At 39.9% G+C, this 20,596-nt stretch overlaps 1 protein-coding gene across 1 annotated transcript; it reads left to right on the top strand.

Moving 5' to 3' along the window:
• The first annotated feature begins 3,142 nt into the window (after window positions 1–3,142).
• On the top strand, window positions 3,143–15,841 carry ano10b (anoctamin 10b). Its single transcript, XM_037767875.1, has 16 exons — window positions 3,143–3,271; window positions 3,349–3,422; window positions 5,594–5,859; window positions 6,680–6,853; window positions 7,035–7,172; window positions 8,703–8,819; window positions 9,010–9,126; window positions 12,018–12,356; window positions 12,463–12,645; window positions 12,891–12,946; window positions 13,048–13,122; window positions 13,519–13,683; window positions 13,760–13,951; window positions 14,049–14,186; window positions 14,374–14,490; window positions 14,576–15,841. Exons 3-16 carry the CDS (start codon window positions 5,601–5,603, stop codon window positions 14,597–14,599), a joined length of 2,094 nt encoding a protein of 697 aa, XP_037623803.1. The 5' UTR covers window positions 3,143–3,271; window positions 3,349–3,422; window positions 5,594–5,600; the 3' UTR covers window positions 14,600–15,841.
• Window positions 15,842–20,596: the final 4,755 nt, after the last annotated feature.

Raw genomic sequence — 20,596 nt, 5'->3', positions numbered from 1 at the left:
GTCTATTGATTTTTGACCAAAAGACAAATCTCCCTGCCATGATGTCTGCGTAAATGAGTGGGGGATAGAAGGAGTCGACACTTGGACTGTTTTCCAACATTTACTTGCTCTTCCAGAAGACAATAAAACTCATTAGTTGTCTTCTGGTCACTTTTTTTCTGCACCTCTGCACCTTCAGCAATGCAAAACAACACTGTGTGGGGCTCATTTTACTCTACAGATACATTAAAATGGCATTAAAGTATGTATTTACCTCAAATTGTGCAATTTGTTAGTGTACAAATTAACTGCCAAGAGCTACCAAAATTGGCTGAAACACATCTGACCTACAGTGAATTAAAACAAAAAATCTCCTCAAAAGCATGAGAATCAGTGTAGAACAGGAAAACAGGGACATCTGGTGGGCAAAGTAAAAAGGCACACGTTGCTCGATGACTGAACAGAAACAGACATTTCTCAAAGAAACACCTGCAGAAGACAATAAAACTCATTAATTGTCTTCTGGTCTCTGCAACATGCAAAATAACAGATTTTACATTGCATACATTAAAACATCGTCTGAACTTATATTAAACTGTCAAAAACAAAAACATACAGCTGGCTAAGATAATAGCATCACCAGTAAACTTTATATACCAAAGGTTACAACTTAAACGGCTCAATTTTCAAGGTAAATAACAAAATAGCAATGCAAAACAACACTGTGGGACGGACGGGAGGAGCTACGGAAACCCAGGAGGTACAGAGGACTCAAAGTGCACAAAAGGTAATTTTCAAAGGAAACATAACAGTTAACAAGAATAACTCATTGAGATAAAATTCACAAATACTCAACAGAATTAAATGAAAAATTAAATTCTCAAATATAAAGTGCAAATCTACGAAAAAAATAAATAAACTATCTGAGATTTCGAGAATAAAGTCATATTATTACAAGAATAAAGTCATAGGTTAACGAGAAAAAAAGGTCGTAATATTATAAGAATAAAGTCAAAGGTTTACGAGAAAAGAAATCGTAACATTATGAGAATAAAGTCAGAAGTTTAAGAAAAAAGTCATAATATTATAAAGTAGTAATTTGACGTGTTATTTTAGAGGGGAGATAGAGCAGCGTGCCGGAGCATCTTGTAAAGTTATACTTTAGTATAGGTTTCACAAATAACGAAATAATTCATCTTTTGGCATCATCAGCACCACATTATCATAAGTATCAAGTATCACTACTAGGCTTAAATTAGGGCAAAAAAATGGGTTTTGAGTTCAAAGTTAAAGGTCTCCACAGAATCAGACTGTCTGATGTCCACAGGGAGGTTATTCCAGAGGAAGCGTTGCTTCCCAACCAGGGATGGCAGTGTCTCTAGCATTCAAACATTTGATTGCATTTGCATTAGCATGCATGCTGGCAATTTAGATAAATATAGTTAAATGATTCCCATGTAAATGTAGGCCAGAGGTGGTTAACATTTAACTAGGACAGAAAACATGATGAAAAGAAGAGCATACTTGTTCTCTGCAGCTATATTCACATGTACGTGATCCCTTGACTTCCCCTCTAGTTGTTTTGACAAAAACAGCATAGAGAGGCAAAGTCCCGCGCCTTCCATTGGACCACCATCGGACCATATTTCAGAAATAATATGAACGGTAGTCAACGGCGAGAGACAATATTGAACCAACCAAAATGAAAAGTTGTTTTGTCATCGTGTGAGCTGTACTGGTCAAAATGTTTGGGTGTTTTGTCATCATGGCAGTCAACTCTGGAAATGTTTCTTACATACAAATTTCTGTTTTGTTCTACTTTTTGTGAACACCGACTGCTTACTGTACAATACCACAATGTCTGTCTAGCTGAATGCTGTTGTGTATCACACTGAGCTTTTTAGATTCCCATTTCAACAGCAGGTAAAAGTTTACTGGGAAAAGTCAATACTGTCGTACCTACACAGAAAAAGGAAATGCACATTTGTATGTATACAGTAAAATTATTCGTGTAGAAATGTGTTACATATACTGGAACAGAAAATTCTCTTTTGATCTTTCATGTAAAGTCATATACTGTGGACAGAAATTTCACCACAAAATTTCATTAATGCCCAAAAAACAATAACAACCCTGCAACAATGAAACAACTTTGTTATTTCAGTTAAAAAACAATTATATGTACCTCCTTGTCATAGATATTTATGGAATATACATGTATGTCTACCAGATTTTGATAATTGAATGAATTATTATTATTATTATTATTTTGCATGTGATGGCTGAAATGATGAATGAATGTTTAGAAGTTGTGAAGAGGACGACAGTTTCACTGAGAGTCAACTCATCAGTTTTGATCAATAAGTCGTGTAAGTGGTTCTCTCTTACACTAACTCTTTTGCTCATGTGCTAAAACACGTGCAATTTGCTTGAATGAATCAGAAATTTTAATCTGTTGTGAACGACAAACTAATTGTTCAGAGATTTTAAATTACTATTTTGAAAATAATGATTCTCATGTGCCAAAGCGAATGAGAAAAACTGTAAATTGATATTGATTTTTTTTTTTAGGTGGGCCTCTCTTTTAGGTGACTAAAATACGTCTTGCTGCTGGCCCCGTCCACAGCAGTACGTTGCTTTGCTCCAGTGGCCGCACTCCTGTCTGTTTCTCCAAACTGGGGACTGGACCGTCATCACCTGTAGGTAATACACTGACTATAGATAAGTACCTCATACAACCTCACTTCAAACACCCAAACTATCCCTTTAAGAAATTAAATGTGCATATAAGCAATGGTTAGAAAACATAATGCTGTAGGCTAATATATTTTTTTCCTGTTGTTCCTGATATGATAATCATCGCATGACCTCATACATTCCTCTCCCAACCCCACAGGTTGGGAACCACCATATGTGGTAGTATGCGGTACAGTGTAATTTGTCCAAGGGTCACACATTAGATGTGCTTTTTATTTATTTAAAGGTCAACAGTGCTCTAATCTGGTTTACTTGACAGCAAGCAGATTGTCAAAGGTTTCAAACCAAGGTGCAGTTGCCCTGGAGCATCTGGAGGTATTGTTAGTAGCAGAGGCAGTGGAGCAATAGGACCCGGCAGCTGCAGCTGCAGCAGTAAAACAGAGAGCAGGAAGCAGGGAGGAGCCTGCATATAAACCAAACAACCCTCCACACCCTGCAGTCTCTGGAAGTTCCTCCGCATTCCTGCCATATACACACACACAGACACATACATACTCACAGAGGCTGGGTAAGTGTGTGCAGACAGTGAGAGTGTGTTGTTTCTGGTTTCTTTTCAGGAAAACTGACTAGATGTTGTTGTCTTCATGCTTATGGGTGTGTGTGTGTGTTCAGACAGGAGTTTGGAGGGGGTGTGGGCCTGCTGTAGGACCAGAGACCAGAACCTCATCATCAACGTCCCCTGCCAGGTGTTGTATTTCCTGACTCATCCTTTTTCACCCTACATGTCTCTCTCTCTTTCTCTCTGCTACTGCCTGTTTAAACATGACAATCACATTAGGAGGGACCATATCACTTTCACTTCTGTCTTCCTGTGTCTCTGTCAGTCTTATCCTGTCTTCCATGTGTTTCTCTGTATGCATGTGTATCTGTGTATCTATCTATATCGTGTAAGCCCAGTTAGGATGCAGTCAAAACAGAGGAAGTTCTTTTATCTGCTCTTAGTGCAGAAATAACCACCATTTCCTCCTGAGAAACTGAAACATTTCATGTAGATTCACATCTGAAGGGTGCAGTAAGTAACTGATTTTACAGCCAGAGTGTGAATGACAAAGTACAATGTGCAGATTACTGGAAAATGATGCCTGAAATTGCTGCCTTTTAAGTCTCCCGTGCAAACCCAAGAGCTCTATTACCAGTCTAATGTTGTTATAATGTAATAGCTGGTGATGCAAATGCAGAAATTACAATTATAACTGCCAAGATATGACTGCACTCAAATATGTAAATGATGGATTGTAAAAAAAAAGTCTGTTGCAGCATCTTAGAAAGGAGGTAACAAAGGTTTGGTGTTTGGTGGGACACTAACAGAGTCCTTAACAGGTTATCTACCTCTCTAGCTCTGACTAACAAAACAGTTTTTGTTGCTTTGTGACTTTTATTTAGTTATGACAGTGAATTTAACTAATATCTGCATGCTAACATGCTGATGCAAAGAAGGTTTAATGTTAATGACCATGACTCCATCTTAGGTTAGCATGTTAGCATTCTAACATATGTTAAAGGGGACCTGTTATGCTTATTTTCAGTTTCATACTTGTATTCAGGGTTTCTACTAGAACATGTTTACATGCTTTATGTTAATAAAAAATGCTTTATTTTTCTCATACCGGCTTTGCTGCAGCACCTCTTTTCGCCCTCTGTCTGAAACGCTCTGTTTGAGCTCCTGCCCCACCTTCTCGAAAAGCCCAGTCTGCTCTGATTGGTCAGTTGGCCCACTGTTGTGATCGGTCAACTGAACCGAACTCTTCAGACTCTGCTCCAGCTCCACTCTAACTAGCTTTGTTTGAGGGCCTGTCAAACTAGCCGGTAGGCAAAATGTGTTACTTGGTGACATCACCAAGTTATGGAAGAAAAGGTGGGACTTCAAGCTAGGTGTTTCAGGCAGTTCAGGAGCAGTGTTTCTGTGGGAGAGAGTAACTCCCTTTTGCGTGGGCTTTGTAACTTTGCAGACTTTTTACATGCACAAAAAAACTATATAACACACTAAAGGAAAGGGAAAAACACAAAAGCATAATAGGTCCTCTTTAATTAGCACTTAACACAAAATACAACTGAATTTTACTTTGAAATGTCATTAGTTTTGTAGGTATTTGGTCACAAACAGTATTGGACTGATGATGGTGCTAGATGAGTAGTTAAAGAAACATGCCCATTTTCAAAATTCATACATGTTATTCCTATGGTCTAAGACAGTCCAAAAAATATTAGTAAACATGAACAACTCTCTCCCAAATCCCAAAACTGTGATGATAAAACTCAAACTTGTGATGTCATTGGGTATAAATTGTGAAATTACTCTATAGACAATGAATAGGGAAAGATGTTATAGATGACACTGAGAGCACCCAGGGAAATTATCTGAGTATATGGGAACTATTTTCAGTTTCACAACTGAGAACACTACAACAGAATAAAGGTCATTTGGGTATAAAAAAGAAAACAAACATTCTGTGGGTCCACAAAATCAGTCTCCCATTCATTGTCTATGGAGCAGCTCCACACTTTATACCCTATGACATTACAAGTTTGACTTGCGTCTCTGGTTTCTGGCTTTCAGAGAGAACAGCTCATGTTCACTAATATTGATTGAACTTTCCTAGGCCATGGAAATAACTGGTGGCGCTAGATGTAAAGTCAGATTCTAAAGTCATTAGAATTCATCCTCCGGGGACCATGACGATAGTGCGTCAAAAAATGGAAAACAAGCACAAGTGCAGCAGAGTAACAAGAGGAGAAACCCTCACAATTCTTTTTCCAGTTTCATACAGACATGAAATGATGATATGATGATGAAAAACTATGAACATAACAGACAGGAACCACAAACTAAAACTGTTCTGTTAACATCTCTCCTCAGTCTCAGCATGAGTAAGGCAGACGGTGATGAAGGTGGCGGTGGCAGCAGTGAAACAGCCCAGCAGCCGGAGGAAAAGACTCCAGCGGAGGGGCTCCTGAGCAAACTGAGTGCTGCCACCATCGGACCAGGCTGGACTAAAGTCAGTTGTCCCTGCTGTGTGTCGGAGCGGGTCGAGCCGCTGGTTCTGGTGAAGCTCGGAGAGAAAGTTCGCCCTGAGACGAAAAGGTGGCTCATCAAAGTGATCGGAGCTCCTCAGAAAGATGGAGGTGAGGGCTCGAACGACAGTGATGAGCTGCAGGAGTCTTGCAGAGCTCACTAATCTGTCTGCATTGATTGCAACCTTGATACACATCAAACCTCTCTCTCTCACTCTCTCTCTGACTGGAAGTCTGTTACTGAAAAGGAGAGTCATTGCCTGGAAGGTCTCTAGCATTTATACATTTGATTGCATTTGCATTAGCATGCCAGTTGGCAATTTAGATAAATATAGTTAAATGATTCCTATGTAAATGGAGGCCAGAGATGGTTAACATTTATAGTTACTAGGTTCAAGGTTCTTTATTTATCATTTGTCAATTCCAGAAAAGTCATTGGCAATGAAAATCTTTGGTCTCAGGTTCCTTCAACAGTGCTCAGGCATGAAGTAGTGTAGTTAAAATAAATATAAACATAAGTAAATATAAAATAGTAATGTCAATGTAAATTTATAATTTTAATAGTTAACAGTATTTTAGATGGGAAAACTGAATGTAAACAGGATGTAGCATGTATATGCATGATGAGAAGTAATATGTAAACAGAGGTGTAGACAGTAATGTAGTAATGTATAGAGAAGTAGTAAATATGTATATATTAGGGCTGTCAATCGATTAAAATATTTCATCGCAAATTAAAAAAATGTATCTGTTCAAAATGTACCTTAAAGGGAGATTTTCAAGTATTTAATACTCTTATCAACATGGGAGTGGGCAAATATGGTTGCTTTATGCAAATGTATGTATATTGTTTATTATTGGAAACAAATCGGTTACCAATTACAAAATAAGAGTTTCCATACTACCTCTTTCCTCCACTCTCTCACCCCAGGTGCTGGTTTATTGGCCCATCCGGGCGAGGATGCCAGTGGTGACATCATTGTGGTCTCTGTCCCACGCTGTACGTTACTTAAAGCCACTGAAGAGCTGGGTCTATGTAAGACTTACCGCAGCGGGGACATGGAGGCCTTCTCCTACCACGACAGAGACAACTTTAAAGATTCAGGTACAGCAGTGGAGGAGTTCTGGTCTGTGTGAATGGGTATCTATTATTTACTGTGGTCTTTAAAGCTGCAGTGGGTAGAATTGGAGCAAATATTAAAAACTGTATTTTTCATTATTGTGTGTTTGTATTAATGCATCACTGGCTATATTTATGTATCTGTGTCTATCCATGTGTGTGACAGACAACATGGAGGTATTCCTGACCCTGGCGGAGCGGCAGTACATAGTGAAATATGAACTGGATGGTCTGCGAGCGCAGAGAGACCTGAGGATACCCGGCCTGTCTGACAGCTACACACTGCATCACCGTGACAACATCTGTGAGTGCTCTCACTGTGTGTTCACATCAGTATTGGGGAGACATGAGGCACACACTGCAGAAATATCCATCAAGATAAATACTTTATTGGGAGGATTTCTGTTTAGTTTTTTTATTATTTGTTACTTAGTTCGATCATTTCAATAAATGCCTCGGGACAAAGATGGAAATACACATACACAAACAACAACTCGACAGCTGAAGATCAACACTTGTTAAAGGTCCCATATTGTAAAAAGTGAGATTTTCATGTCTTTATTATTATAAAGCAGGTTTAAGTGCTATATAAATACTGTGAAAGTATCGAAACGCTGACTCCATGGAGAAATACACACAGCCCGTATTCAGAAACTGTGCCTTTAAATGAGCCATCAGGATTTCCGTAACTTTGTGATGTCACAACTATACAATATTTAGACCATTTCACAGTTTTAAACGTAGATATTCTAAATGTGTCCCAGATTATTTCCGGTTGCAGTGTATGTGAATGACATCAGCTGACAGGGAGCTGACATGGACCCACGCTGTTGTGTAGCAATGCAATTCTGTTGAAATTTGCTAAAAGCTGTGGGCTACCTCCGGGTCTGAAAAGTGAAGCCAAGGAGAAAGTGGCTTAAACTTTCATTCTTTCTAATAGCCAGCAGGGGGCGACTCCTCTGGTTGCAAAAAGAAGTCTGATTGTATAGAAGTCTATGAGAAAATGACCCTACTTCTCACTTGATTTATTACCTCAGTAAACATTGTAAACATGAGTTTATGGTGTCAATCGCTATTTTCAAGTCTTCTTCAATACAGCATGATGTTCATTTAGTAAATTATGGTCCCTTGGTATCTTCTGGTTGCAAAAAAACAACATGGCGATGGCCAAATACCAAGATGGCGACGGCCAAAAAGCTGAACTTGAGGCCTCAAAACGTCAGTCCACAAACCAGTGGGTGACGTCACGGTGACTACGTCCACTTCTCATATACAGTCCAGGGCTAAAACGGAGCGTTTCAGACAAAGGGCAAACACAGGCATATTCAGGCAGACAGTATGAGGAAAATAAAGTTGTTTTTTTTAACATTACATTATGTAAACATGTTCGATTAGAAACACAAAATAAAGTATGAACCTGAAAATGAGCACGATATGGGACCTTTAAGTTATTGCAGTACACTCATCTCCTCACATTGTAGTCGCCCATCAAGTTCATATATTGTGTTTAGAGCAATCTAATCATCACTTAGGGTTTTGTGTTTTGGCCGTATTGACAGCCATGTTGTAAATATTAGCTGTTGACTGCTGTGTCCACATTCAGCCAGTATCCAGATGTACTATGTGTCTCTACGTCTTGCTGGCCTCAGCTGTTCTTCTCCTCACATTCGATCAAGAAATTGCTTCAGTCAGCATCGGCCTCAGTGTGTGAGACGTGCTGTATAAGTGTGTGCATGTAACTGTATATAGTGTCCCGCTGTCATCCGTGATCTCAGGTCACTCTGGGTTGTGAGTGTTGTCTTTGTAGTGTGTGTAAAAGTGCATGCCATTGCAGGGCAGAAGCTTGTGTCAGCTGGTGTTATTGTGGACTCGTTTCCCCTCCACAACCCGGACCAACTGAAGGATCTCAGTGAGGCCTGGTACTCTGGGAATCAGCTGGCTCAGCCGCTGGGTGGGTGGAAATACAACACACACACACACACACACACACACACTACCACATGATGCTTGTACACACAAACACATACACATGCGATTAGAATTCACAATAGATGGCTGTGTGGTAGTTTCTATTTCCTGCCTGTGAGACAGTTAAACCATGCATTCACTTATACCAGTCACCTGTCTGCTGCTTCATCCAGATGCAGTCAATGGGTATTTTGGAAGCTCTGTGGCTTTCTACTTCAGTTTCCTCGATTTCTACACGTGGTCTCTGCTCCCACCAGCGATACTGGGCCTGGCCATCACATACTTCTCAGGTAAGTGTGCAGATTTATCATTTATTTTTGTGCACATACAGTCTATGGCATTTATGATTTAGTCCTCAAGAACACAATTTTACCATTAAAATTTAGACATATTAATTTCTTGTGCCAGCACAAGCTACTAGAGTGGCTTAAGCAGAAATCCATTCACACCTTGATACGTATCTTAAAGCTGCACAAAGCCATTTTTTATGTTAACAGCAAATATTACAAGGAGCAGTTGTTTGAGCTTGAAATGACTCTGGCCGGTGTGTGATGCTTTACACCTAAAGATAACAAAGTGACAAGAAAGGATTGAATACTAAAAGTCTGCCAGGCTAATGGCCCTGTGAGGCTATCATGCTCATAGAAAGAGAGAAGCCTTGCTAATCTTATCAGTGGAACCCAAGAATGGTTGTTGCAATTATTTTATTTAATCCTGTTATCTTAAAAACTAGATAACATGTTAATTATCTTGGGAAAACAACCTTTTCACCTTTTTTTTCACTTTACACTATACATCCTATATACCACTTTATTGCTGACTGCACATATGTACATATTACATTTATTTATTTATTTATTTATTGTACATACTACATTTATTTATTGACGGACTGTACACACTATGTTCACCCATTCACTCTGTATCTTTTATATCTCTATTATTGTCTTTAGAATTTTTGTATACCTTTACCTCTCCTGTGATTCACTCTGTTTGCTGATGTTGCTGCTTTGACACCTGAATTTCCCTCCGGGGATTAATAAAGGTCCATCTTATCTTATCTTATCTTTTGTTTTTTTTAAGATAATTATTCTGTATTACCAGAAAACTTAAACAACTTTCTTATCATGAGATAACAAGGTAATTAACTCATGATCTTGAGAAAATTAATAAAATAAAAGTATTGCAGCCCTTGTCTTCCATACCTATCAACGACGGCGCATTAGGGCCATTGTAGGGGAAAAAACAGAATTACGGAGCTGGTGGAGGGCGGTGACATTCTGTGAAAAAACTTGCATTCCGTTGTTTTTCTGATTTTTTTCTTGTAAATTTATGACTTTATAATCTCGAAAATGTGTCAGTTTTTTTTCTTGTAAATTTGCCACTTTAATCTCAGAGTATATCAACGTTTTTTTTCCTCACAAATTTACAACTTAAATCTCTGAAATCTCTGAGTTTTTTCTCAGAACATGTGCCGTCCTCAACTTCTCCTGGGAAAACATGTATTTTTGCCTCAGGGTTTAACAGAGTAAAGACTATTTTGTTAAGTGTTTGCATGTTAAAGCATGTTTACATGCCTATAGTTGGGTGAGTGTAAGGCAGCAAGGAAAAGGACCCAAATGCAGGCAGACCAGGCAGACAGGGAGAGTTAAGGGGTTTATTAATAAAATGAACGTATGTGAGCGTACTGGCATGGGTAGATAAGAAGCCAAACGGAAGTTACAGAGACCACATTTAAACAAGAATTCAGGATTCAGGACACAGGCTCAAATGGCTCGAAAGCAAGGCACAAAACAACATTGAAACTGGGGAAGTGGGAATGTGGCTGGACGGAGGGACAGAGAGGCAGAATGTGACAGTTATACTCTTAATATGCATATGAAAACATTAATTATTGTGTGTTAACATGATAACAGCAGATAGCTTTAAGCGTGCAAATTTTTTGCATGCTAATTTGTAAGAATGCACAAACAGCGAGGTGTAGACTAGTTTGAGCGTATTTACAAGTCCATAAAAATTAAAACATGTCGCACAACTGTAGTTAATTAGTTCACTACGTGTTCAAAACAACATTACCATCATGTTTTTAAAATAGATTTTTGCACAATACTATATTTACTTCTGATGGTTACAGATATTTACAAGCATGGTAACATGCAAAAATGTAAAAAAATTACACATAACATGCAAACTGTTAGCATATACTGTATGTTTATATTAGGGCTGTCAATTAAATTAAATGTTGATTAAATATTTCATTTCGATTAATCTCATGATGGTCCATAGTTAATCACACATTTGTATCTGTTCAAAATGTACCTTAAAGGGAGATTTGACAAGTATTTAAAACCCTTATCAACATGGGAGTGGACAAATATGCTTGCTTCATGTAAATGTATGTATATATTTATTATTAGAAATCAATTAACAACACAAAACGATGACAAACATTGTCCAGAAACCCTCACAGGTACTGCATTTAGCATAAAAAATATGCTCAAATCATAACATGACAAACTGCAGCCCAACAGGCAACAACAGCTGTCAGTGTGTCAGTGTGCTGACTTGACTATAACTTGACCCAAACTGCATGTGATTATCATAAAGTGGGCATGTCTGTAAAGGGGAGACTCGTGGGTATCCATAGAACCCACAAGTTGAGGTCAGAGGTCAGAGGTCAAGGGACCCCTTTGAAAATGGCCATGACAGTTTTTCCTCGCCAAAATTTAGCACAAGTTTGGAGCGTTATTTAGCCTCCTTTGTGACGAGCTAGTATGACATAAGGTTTTATTAGTTGCATATGATGCCAGTATCTTCACTCTAGCTTTAAAACTGAGCCCGCTACAAGCTAAAAATCGCAGGTTAGATTAATGCATTAATGAAATTAGTGGCGTTAACTTTGACAGCCCTACTTTATACGTTAACTTTAGAGTAGTAACAATCTGGCATGCAAATTGTTAGGGGTTAGTGAATCCAGCTTTCTCTGGACAGAGGGCTTCTCATTGGTGTTTGGTGTTTACAACACAGTCTCTCATTCTTTACGCTTCAGTTTGATTCAGTGGTGTTCCAGTTATTGAGGATGGGACGCTCAGCACTATTTTGTAATTTAGGCTGACAGGTGATGTGTTTTAACTTGAGTGCAGCTGCAAGTTGGACACTAAGTTCTTCTTGCCCATCACAGGTGAGGTTCAGAAGGAGATGGAGGAGTCAGTCTCGGCCTCACCGGTCACAGATGTAGAAGAGGACTCAGGACCAACCGTCGGCGGTCACATGATCCAGGCGGTCTTCAGCATGCTTTGGTCCACGGTGGTTATGGAGATGTGGAAGCGTCGGAGCTCCACCCTGTCCTACCGCTGGGGGACCCTGCACCTCGCCGAGCGCTTTGCAGAGCCCCGACCCGGTTTCCACGGCGACGTCGGGGTCAACCCTGTGACGGGTCGCATGGAGCCTCTCTTTCCTGAATGGCAGAGGGACCTGCGCATGGCACTGGTGTCGGTCCCGGTGGTGGGGCTCTTTCTAGGTACAACTTGAATTTTAAAAGTGAATTGAATGAACTCATCAGTGCACGTTACTGAGCTGAAAGGTACCACGATATTCCTCATGTGTCCTTCTGTCTCCTCCTGCAGGGTTGGTGCTACTGGGTATGCTGGGCTTCTACTGGGGGGAGGCCCAGGTGCAACAGCTACACACAGACTGGGACTCCCTACTGTCTCAGACTTTGATCTACATGCCCTCAGTGCTTCACATCCTCTACACTAATGTGCTATCAACTCTTTACAGGACGGTGGCACAGTCTCTGACTGAATATGGTGAGTGAGACGGAGGGGATGCCATGGGGTGAATGATGAATTTATGAATACAGTGGGCATGATATTTGTCTTATTCTGATGATGGTAAGCATTGAAGAATTTGCAGCAAAGATGCAGTCAGGTTGACACAAAGAGAGAAAAGAGAATGAAAAATAGTCATTCAGCTGATCAGGTTGCAATCCAACCAATAGTATTGTTCATAATGCTTATGATTAGCAAATGATTTATCTTATATTTCCCTTTAGAGAACCACAGAGAGCAGTCTGCCTTCGAGAACCATCTGACAGCCAAAATCTTGGTGGTGAGTTCCTCTCCTCTCCTCTCCTCTCCTCTCCTCTCCTCTCCTCTCCTCTCATTAGCTCTTCCTTCCTCTTAACCAGGCTCTTGTCTCTCTTCCCCCAGTTCACCTTCTTCAACTACTTTGCAGTGCTCTTCCACATCGCCTTCTTCAAGCAGGACGTGCCTTTGCTTCGTAAGGTAACAGCTGAGCTCTACAAATCTCACATTGATCTCAGTAAAGTGGTGCGTCTTCAAGCAGTGTTATATACATTAGGACTGTCATTCGACGATTCGCGATTTATCGCACATTTTTATCTCAATATTAAAATGGACTTTAAAGGGAGATTTGTCAAGTATTTAATACTCTAATCAACGTGGGAGTGGACAAATATGCTGCTTTATGCAAATGTATGTATATATTTATTATTGTAAATGTTGTGGGCAGCAATTCAGAGAACTAGAACAGAGCAGTACTCTTCATAAACTGATCTTCAGGTGTAAAATCAGTAGAGTGTGACCAAATAAGTCAGTGAACGAAATAAATAAGCTTCCTGAGTGGCAATGAGTTCACATATTCTGTTTGTCTGTCCAAAGCGTCTCGCGTCTTTGCTGATAGTGACCCAGCTGATCAACCAGGTGACAGAGGTGGTCATACCCTTCTTGGTGGACCGGTTCATCAGCGCCCCCCGTAGGACAGAGAGTGAAGACGACCCACCGGAGGACAAATTTAGGAACCAAGGCACCCTGCCTGTTTTCCCTGTGAGTGTTCAGATATCAAAACAGTGATGAGAGAACTCTCTGGCAGTGTATGACACAGCTTCTTGTTTTGTCTCAGGGCTTGTTTGCAGAGTACATCGAGCTCCTTGTGCAGTTTGGGTATTTGAGTCTTTTCTCCTGCGTGTATCCTCTGACGGCCGTGCTGCTGCTCATCAATAACCTAACGGAGATCCGATCGGACGCCTACAAGATTTGCAAACTCTTCCGGAAACCCTTCTGCCCCCCTGTGGCCAACATGGGCGTGTGGCAGGTCAGCAGAAAGCACAACGCACAATAGAAATGAGACGCACCCAGCATGTCATGCTGAGTTGTGAATGAACAGCTCACGTCATTGTCTTGTGTTTCAGATTGCTTTCGAGGTCCTGAGTTTTGTCTCTGTCGTGTCCAACTGCTGGCTGCTGCTGCTGTCCCCATGGTTACAAGAGCTGTGTAAGGGGGGCGGGATGAACAGCACAAACGTCCTGCTGTTGGCTGTTTTGGTGGAGGTAATGTCTACCATACACGAGGAGACTTTGAAAAGACTTTTAAAAGACTGCAGTCTGACACCCTCTCACATCTAAAGACAATGTTTCTTAAGTCACAGAGATTTTAGTCACAGACTATAATATTTTGCAAAGACTGGGGATAACAATAATTACACCCTGACCTGTTTACCTCTGTATGTGTTTGCAGCATGTGCTGATCTTGGTTAAGATGGTTATGGCGGTACTGATCCCTGATGAACCGGACTGGATCCGTAAAAAGAGAGAGCATATTGAGTACACATCCATGCAGGCCCTGAGAGAGCAGGTTAACCCTCCACCATACATTTCATTATTTAGCATTTTGGTGTTCTCCTTCATCTGTGTGACAACTTTTCTCTCTTCTCTTCCAGAAACTGCATTCTGAGGAGTCTTGATTGCGTTGAGGTGTTGCTTCATGTAGTCCTGTGCTGGGCTGCTATAACCAGAAGAATAGTACCAACCTCAGTGTTGTGTGGACCCACAGAGGAGAAGAGGGTCCACAATGCATACTGCTGTGCCCCTAATACCGCCCCTGTACACTTTAGTGTTTCTGCTGATCTCACTAATTAACATGGTGCTTCTGCAATGTACGCCATTTGAAATGCACACTGATATTACATGTACAGTGCAAGTGGAATTGAAACAGCTGCTACATTTTTTTTTTAAAATATTAGACTGCAAATGGAATGTATTGGTTATGTGTGCAGACGCCCTTTAAAAAAAGACTATGTTATGATAACGGAGGTTCTCACAGGGTTTGTTCAGATTTAATGAGGGAAAAGTGAAGTGCTCTTGTAAACTCACTCTGGCTACAGCATGTACAGTCAATATTTAAAGTAGTAAGGGACAGACAGGACGGAGTATTTGATGTGACAGGCGGTCAAAGGCAGAAAGTGACAGTATACTTGACAAAACATTTTTTTTGCCTGGAGTCAGGAGCGTTTTTGCTCAGATTACCTAGTGATAAGCTACAGTTAATGATCAGGATTCATAATTAGAGGACAGTATCATCACTGGAGGGATTAGGCTATAAGATAAGATAAAACGACAAAACTGCTGTGCAGCAGTTGCATTACAAAATGGGAAGAGTGCAAGTATAAAAGTCTTTAAGTCTATAAGACAAAAAGCAACACATAAATGAAAGTCAGTCTTTAAAGCTACTTTAAAAGTGCTCTATTTGATATCCAGAGCATTAATATAGCAGCAAACAGCTATTGTCTATGTAAAGATATAGAGCAGTAATGTCTACCTGAGCAGAGAGTGAAGCCACTCTCTCTCTGTGTGTGTTGTAATCCGAGCTTCTCTGTGCTTTGTTGACATAGCCGGGCCGGCCGTGCGTGCCTTCTAGTGCATCTTCTGCACTTCTCTCATACGTCGGTTACAGCTGATAACGCCGTCCCAGCCAACAGTGTCATCGTTGAAGCATAGCGCCCAGCCACCGGTTCCCCCTCAGGGGAACACTGTTAGTTCCATCAGCACTGTTACCATTGTTGGCACTGTTAGCTGCGTGCTGCCGGCTCAGCTGTTGCCATGTTGAGAGGCAATAAATATGCTCTGAATTTCACTTTTAGCACCTTTAAAGGTGCTAAATTCGATATCCAGAGCATTAATATAGCAGCAAAACACAATTTGCTATGTAAAGACATGGAGGAGTAATGTCTACCTGAGCAGAGGATGAAGTCACTCTCTCTGTGTGTGTGTTGTAATGTGAGCTTCTCCTTGCTTTGTTGACATAGCCGGGCCAGCCGCGCTTGCCTTTTAGTGCATGTGAGCGTGCCCCACTCTGCACTTCTCTCATACGTCGGTTACAGCTGATACGATGTCCTGACCGACGGCATCGTCGCGGAAGCGAAGCGCCCACCCTCCGGTTCCTGCTCAGGTCAACACTGTTAGCTCTGTCAGCACTTTCGCTGTTGTTGGCGCTGTTAGCATCGTCTCGCCTGCGCCATGTTGAGAGCCATTGAGAAGCAATAGAAATGCTCCCAATCCCGTATTTAGCACCTTTAATCAATATTTTTGTGAAAGGGTTGGCTTGTAATAATGAAACCACAAAGAATTATCACCCAATAGTGCAGTTCCGCTCAGCTCAACAGAGAATTTAAGCTTATTGTTTTGTTTTTCTGGCCTGCAACTTTACTGTTTTGATTGACTCCCACAGCTCTCATCAGCCAGAATTCAGCTGTTTTCAGTAAAACAGCTCTGATAAACCCACTGTATGCTACCAAACAGCAGACAGACAAAGTTAGAGACTAGCTGGTGAACATAATGGAGCATTTAGCAGCTAAAGGGCCAGGTATTTCACAGAGGAGCTGGTGGAGACCAAAAACAGAGCTAAAAGGAGAGTGAATATTGGATATCAGGTGGACAGAAACACAGCTCGAAATGAATGCTAATGTTGCTCCGTAACTGCTGGATGCTTTGACGAGCAACTGTTTGCTTACAATTTAGCTATGTCAACTTTATATACATGTGTATAGTAGGCCATATGTCAATGTTGTGTTTACAGTTTGTCTATGGCTCCATCAAGTGGAGATAAAAACAGATATGATCATTATCTTTTAGCTTAAACTTGCAGTCTATATTTTCAGTAAAAGTATGGTACCACGGGAGTTTAGTTCTCAGTCAGTATTGGAATAAAGTCAAATACTGAGTCCTTATAGAGGGAGGTAAAGACTTTCACAGTGGAGTATTTTATTTTTATAATGGGTTTCTCTGTTTGTGTGCTAAATTCCCTTTCTTGCCTGAATTGATATTTCAAAACGTGTAAGAAATCATGAGAAACACTTAAAGATTTGCCTCTGGTTGAGTAGTTATGAGAAAATGTTGCACTTGTACCCTCCGTTGATGGTACTGCCCTCTCCTTAAACAATCACATTATGGTTATAGGACACATCTGTAACACAAGATGAATACAGTAAACTATGTACCAAGATTTGATTTGCATTGAAAGTGATGAGGAGCTACCAAAGAACCGTTATGTGCTTTGTTTTTAGAAATGTATAATTTTTTACGTGTGGATTTCAGTCACTTGCCAATCTGTTGTGTGCCTCTAAGAAAGACTGCTCGAGGTCACTGTGCTGCAACAACTAATACACACTTGACATTCATACTATTAGTGTTCATGTTCACTGCTGGCAGATTTGACTTATTACAATGAATGTGCAGATTAATCCCCGGGAAGTCCACCATTTCTTCCGTACATCCTTGACTGTGGTGTATTGTTTACTACATAAGTTATTGATTTTAGGAGTTAGTATTCTTTCCAGCCACCAGTAGGCACTATATACTTTCCATATTATTCCACATGCAGCTTTTCACCAGCCCTGGTGGCTGTAGAAAGACTGTCTCAGTAAAGATGCAGAGGGGTGGTGAGACTTCCTCATGCGGCTGTACATGTGCACTGCTAATCATAAACCTGTGTGTTTGTGTGTGTGCGTGTGCTCTGTTCTGAAGGGTTGCGATGAGTTAGTGAAGATAAACTTTTAGATAATCTGGTCCCATGATCAGGATTTCAGGTCAGAAACAGAGGTGGCAATGTTTGCTGGTTGTCCTGCAATAAACTCACAGAAGGAAACTGGTTGTTTGCCGTGTCTACTCTTTATGAAAAGTTAGTCGGTGGAAGGAATCAACCCTTACAACCCTGTTTACTCCACTGCATTTATTTGACAGCTGCACTTACTGGTTTCTAGAGCTGAAATGATTAATGGATGCATCACTTAGTTGATCAACAGAGAGTTAATCAGCAATTAAATATATATATAAAATAATAATTTATTATTTTTAAATGTATATTTATTTACGCATTTACGCATTTAGGTATTTATTTATATTTGCACAATTTTACCTTTGCATTTCACCCCTTATTTATTTCCCCAAACATATTTATTTCTGTATTATTTTTATTCTATGTATTCTTAAATAAATAAGGGATGAAATGCAAAGGGAAAATCGTGCATAAATAAATAAATAAATGCATAAATACACAAATATATATGACGACTACTTATAATAATAGAAGTAATAGTAGCAGTAATAATAATAGAAATATGACGACTGATAATAATTACAGCAGTAATAGTAGCAGTAATAATAATAGAAATAAGGGTGATAATAATGATAGTAGTAGGACCACAATACAGGTGTAACCCCGATCCATGGATACCTGCGAAATGAGAAATGACAAAGCAAGTTAGTAACATGCATGAATGGGACATGAATTCATACAGATGGAGAGGGAGAGAACGAGAGAGGAGCTCAGTGTGTTATAGGAAGTCCCTCGGCGGTCTAGGCCTATAGTAGCAAAACTAGGGGCTGGTCCAAGGCAGACTGAGCCAACCTTGGGCCAGCCCTAACTATAAGTAGTAGGCGGTAGTCTGTGTTTGTCATTCAAAAAGGGAAACCGGAAGACCGAGGACTGCAGATATACAAGCCGTTGTTATGATACGTACATGAAACAAAGCGCCGTTTGTCGACCATTTCCACATCACTCTCACTCACCACTTAGCTTCATTCCAGATGGCCATGTCGTGGTGAAAACCCAGGTACTTCAATTCTGATACTCTCTCCATCAGTTTCCCATACAATGTTAGCCTCTGTGCATCAAGCTTCCTCTTCTTTGTAAATATGTATTGTATGTATTGCATTCCTGATGTTCTCTATGGCACATTTCTTCCCCTCATCCAAATGGTCCCATCATCTGATCTAATACATTCGTCTAAATTTGCAAAGATGTCATTTGTCATGATGTTGAACCGGATAGGACTGATTGCATTCTCCTGACGGATGCCTTTTTCTATTTTGTAGACCTTACATAACTCAGCTCCAACCTTGACTCTAAATTTCCGACCTGTTAAAAATCCATTATCCAGTTCTAAAGCCTCCCTCCGATACCCATTTTACTTACCTTAATAAGCAACCCTTCCCTCCAGTCATGCCTTTTCGATATCAAAGCACACTACTGTCATCAGTCCTTTCATTTTCAGTCTTTTCAGCATCACTAAAGCATCAATTGTGGGTTTTCCATTACAAAACCCAGTCTGACAACTACTCAATAAGCCTCTTTGTTCAACAACATGTGAACCTATAATCCTCTGAGAAGTCAAAGCGATGGGCCTGTGGCTACCACGGTTAGCAGGTTCTTTCCCTGGTTTGGCATATCCCATGTTCCCCCCCACCGCCGTAAATTACATTCTTGACCAAACAGAGTTGTTAAGATTAACTCCACCTCGACCAACTACGACATTTAAATTCTGCTTACATGTTATTGCGTTTACAAAAATAATCCAGTAACATAACGTGTACACTAATATAATACTGAAGAGCCATTCTGCTGCTTAATGAATTTTGATAAAGTACATTTAGGCCTAGCTGATAATACTTGTGTACTTTTACATAAGTACCATTTCACTTGATATTGTGCTTTAGCGGTACACAGTCTCAAACATATGCAGCTGGGGGTCTGGGTTTGGTAATTCAGTCTCATCCAGAAGTGGATATTTAGTCTCCTGTGTGTTTGAGAGAAACAACACTGTACAGTATCACTGTCCACATTCTCTACAAAATCAGCACACTGCACACATTCATCCTGTTGATTTAATCCATTTTTAATAAATAAATACAGAAAAATAAGTTCATGGCTCCATGGAGACGTGGTCCTAGTTACAATACAGGTCAGTAGACACATTGAGGAGAGACAGGCTGCAATCACACAGGTACAAATGATGAGATTTTTATCCCTCTTCTGCACAGATTTTATGCTTCAATGGCTGATGAAATATGAGTGATAATCAGATTTCACCTGACATCCGCTCTTTATATAGACGAGGACCGTCCGATCACAGGTCGCACGCTAAAAATCCAATTAGTTGTACCCATGAAGCACCCTTGTTCAGCTTTGGCCTTCTTTAACTTTACAAAATGTTTCACTTCTTGTCTCAGCTTCAAAAGAGGAAAAATACAGTGTGTATGAGAAAATATAGAAACACACAGAGGCATTCTATGGTAAAATGATACCATACGGAGGGATATGGTAGACGGAACCTGCCAAAATTCAAAATAAGGTAATAAACCAATAAATAAATGTAATTAAATGTAGCAAAACTAATTGTGAAAATAAATGTAGCCATTCATTGATTGATAAAATGTGACATGACTTGATAATTCTGTTTTAATTTGCTTCTTTATTTATCTATGCTTATATTAATTGTCTTATTTATTTACTCTTCTGTTTAACTTTCCCTTTTATTTATGTTTTTATTTGTATTTATTTTTGAATTTATTTATTTATTTTTGCATTTATCATTTTATTTATTTTAGATATGTTTTTATGTATTCATGTATTAATGCAGTCATGTATTTACTTTATCTGCACAATTCTGCCTTTACATTTCACC

The sequence above is a fragment of the Sebastes umbrosus genome, chromosome 4 (genome assembly GCF_015220745.1).
Source record: "Sebastes umbrosus isolate fSebUmb1 chromosome 4, fSebUmb1.pri, whole genome shotgun sequence".
NCBI lineage: Eukaryota > Metazoa > Chordata > Actinopteri > Perciformes > Sebastidae > Sebastes > Sebastes umbrosus.
Note: the sequence above shows the minus strand (reverse complement) of the source record. Positions and strands in the feature narration are given on the sequence as shown.

Bases quoted from the DNA above. Each gene is read 5' to 3' on its own strand.
- ano10b (XM_037767875.1), top strand. From the start codon at position 5,601: ATGAGTAAGGCAGACGGTGATGAAGGTGGCGGTGGCAGCAGTGAAACA. The intron at 5,860-6,679 runs GTGAGGGCTCGA...CTCTCACCCCAG, and splicing joins AGCTCCTCAGAAAGATGGAG to GTGCTGGTTTATTGGCCCAT. The intron at 12,357-12,462 runs GTACAACTTGAA...CTCCTCCTGCAG, and splicing joins GGTGGTGGGGCTCTTTCTAG to GGTTGGTGCTACTGGGTATG.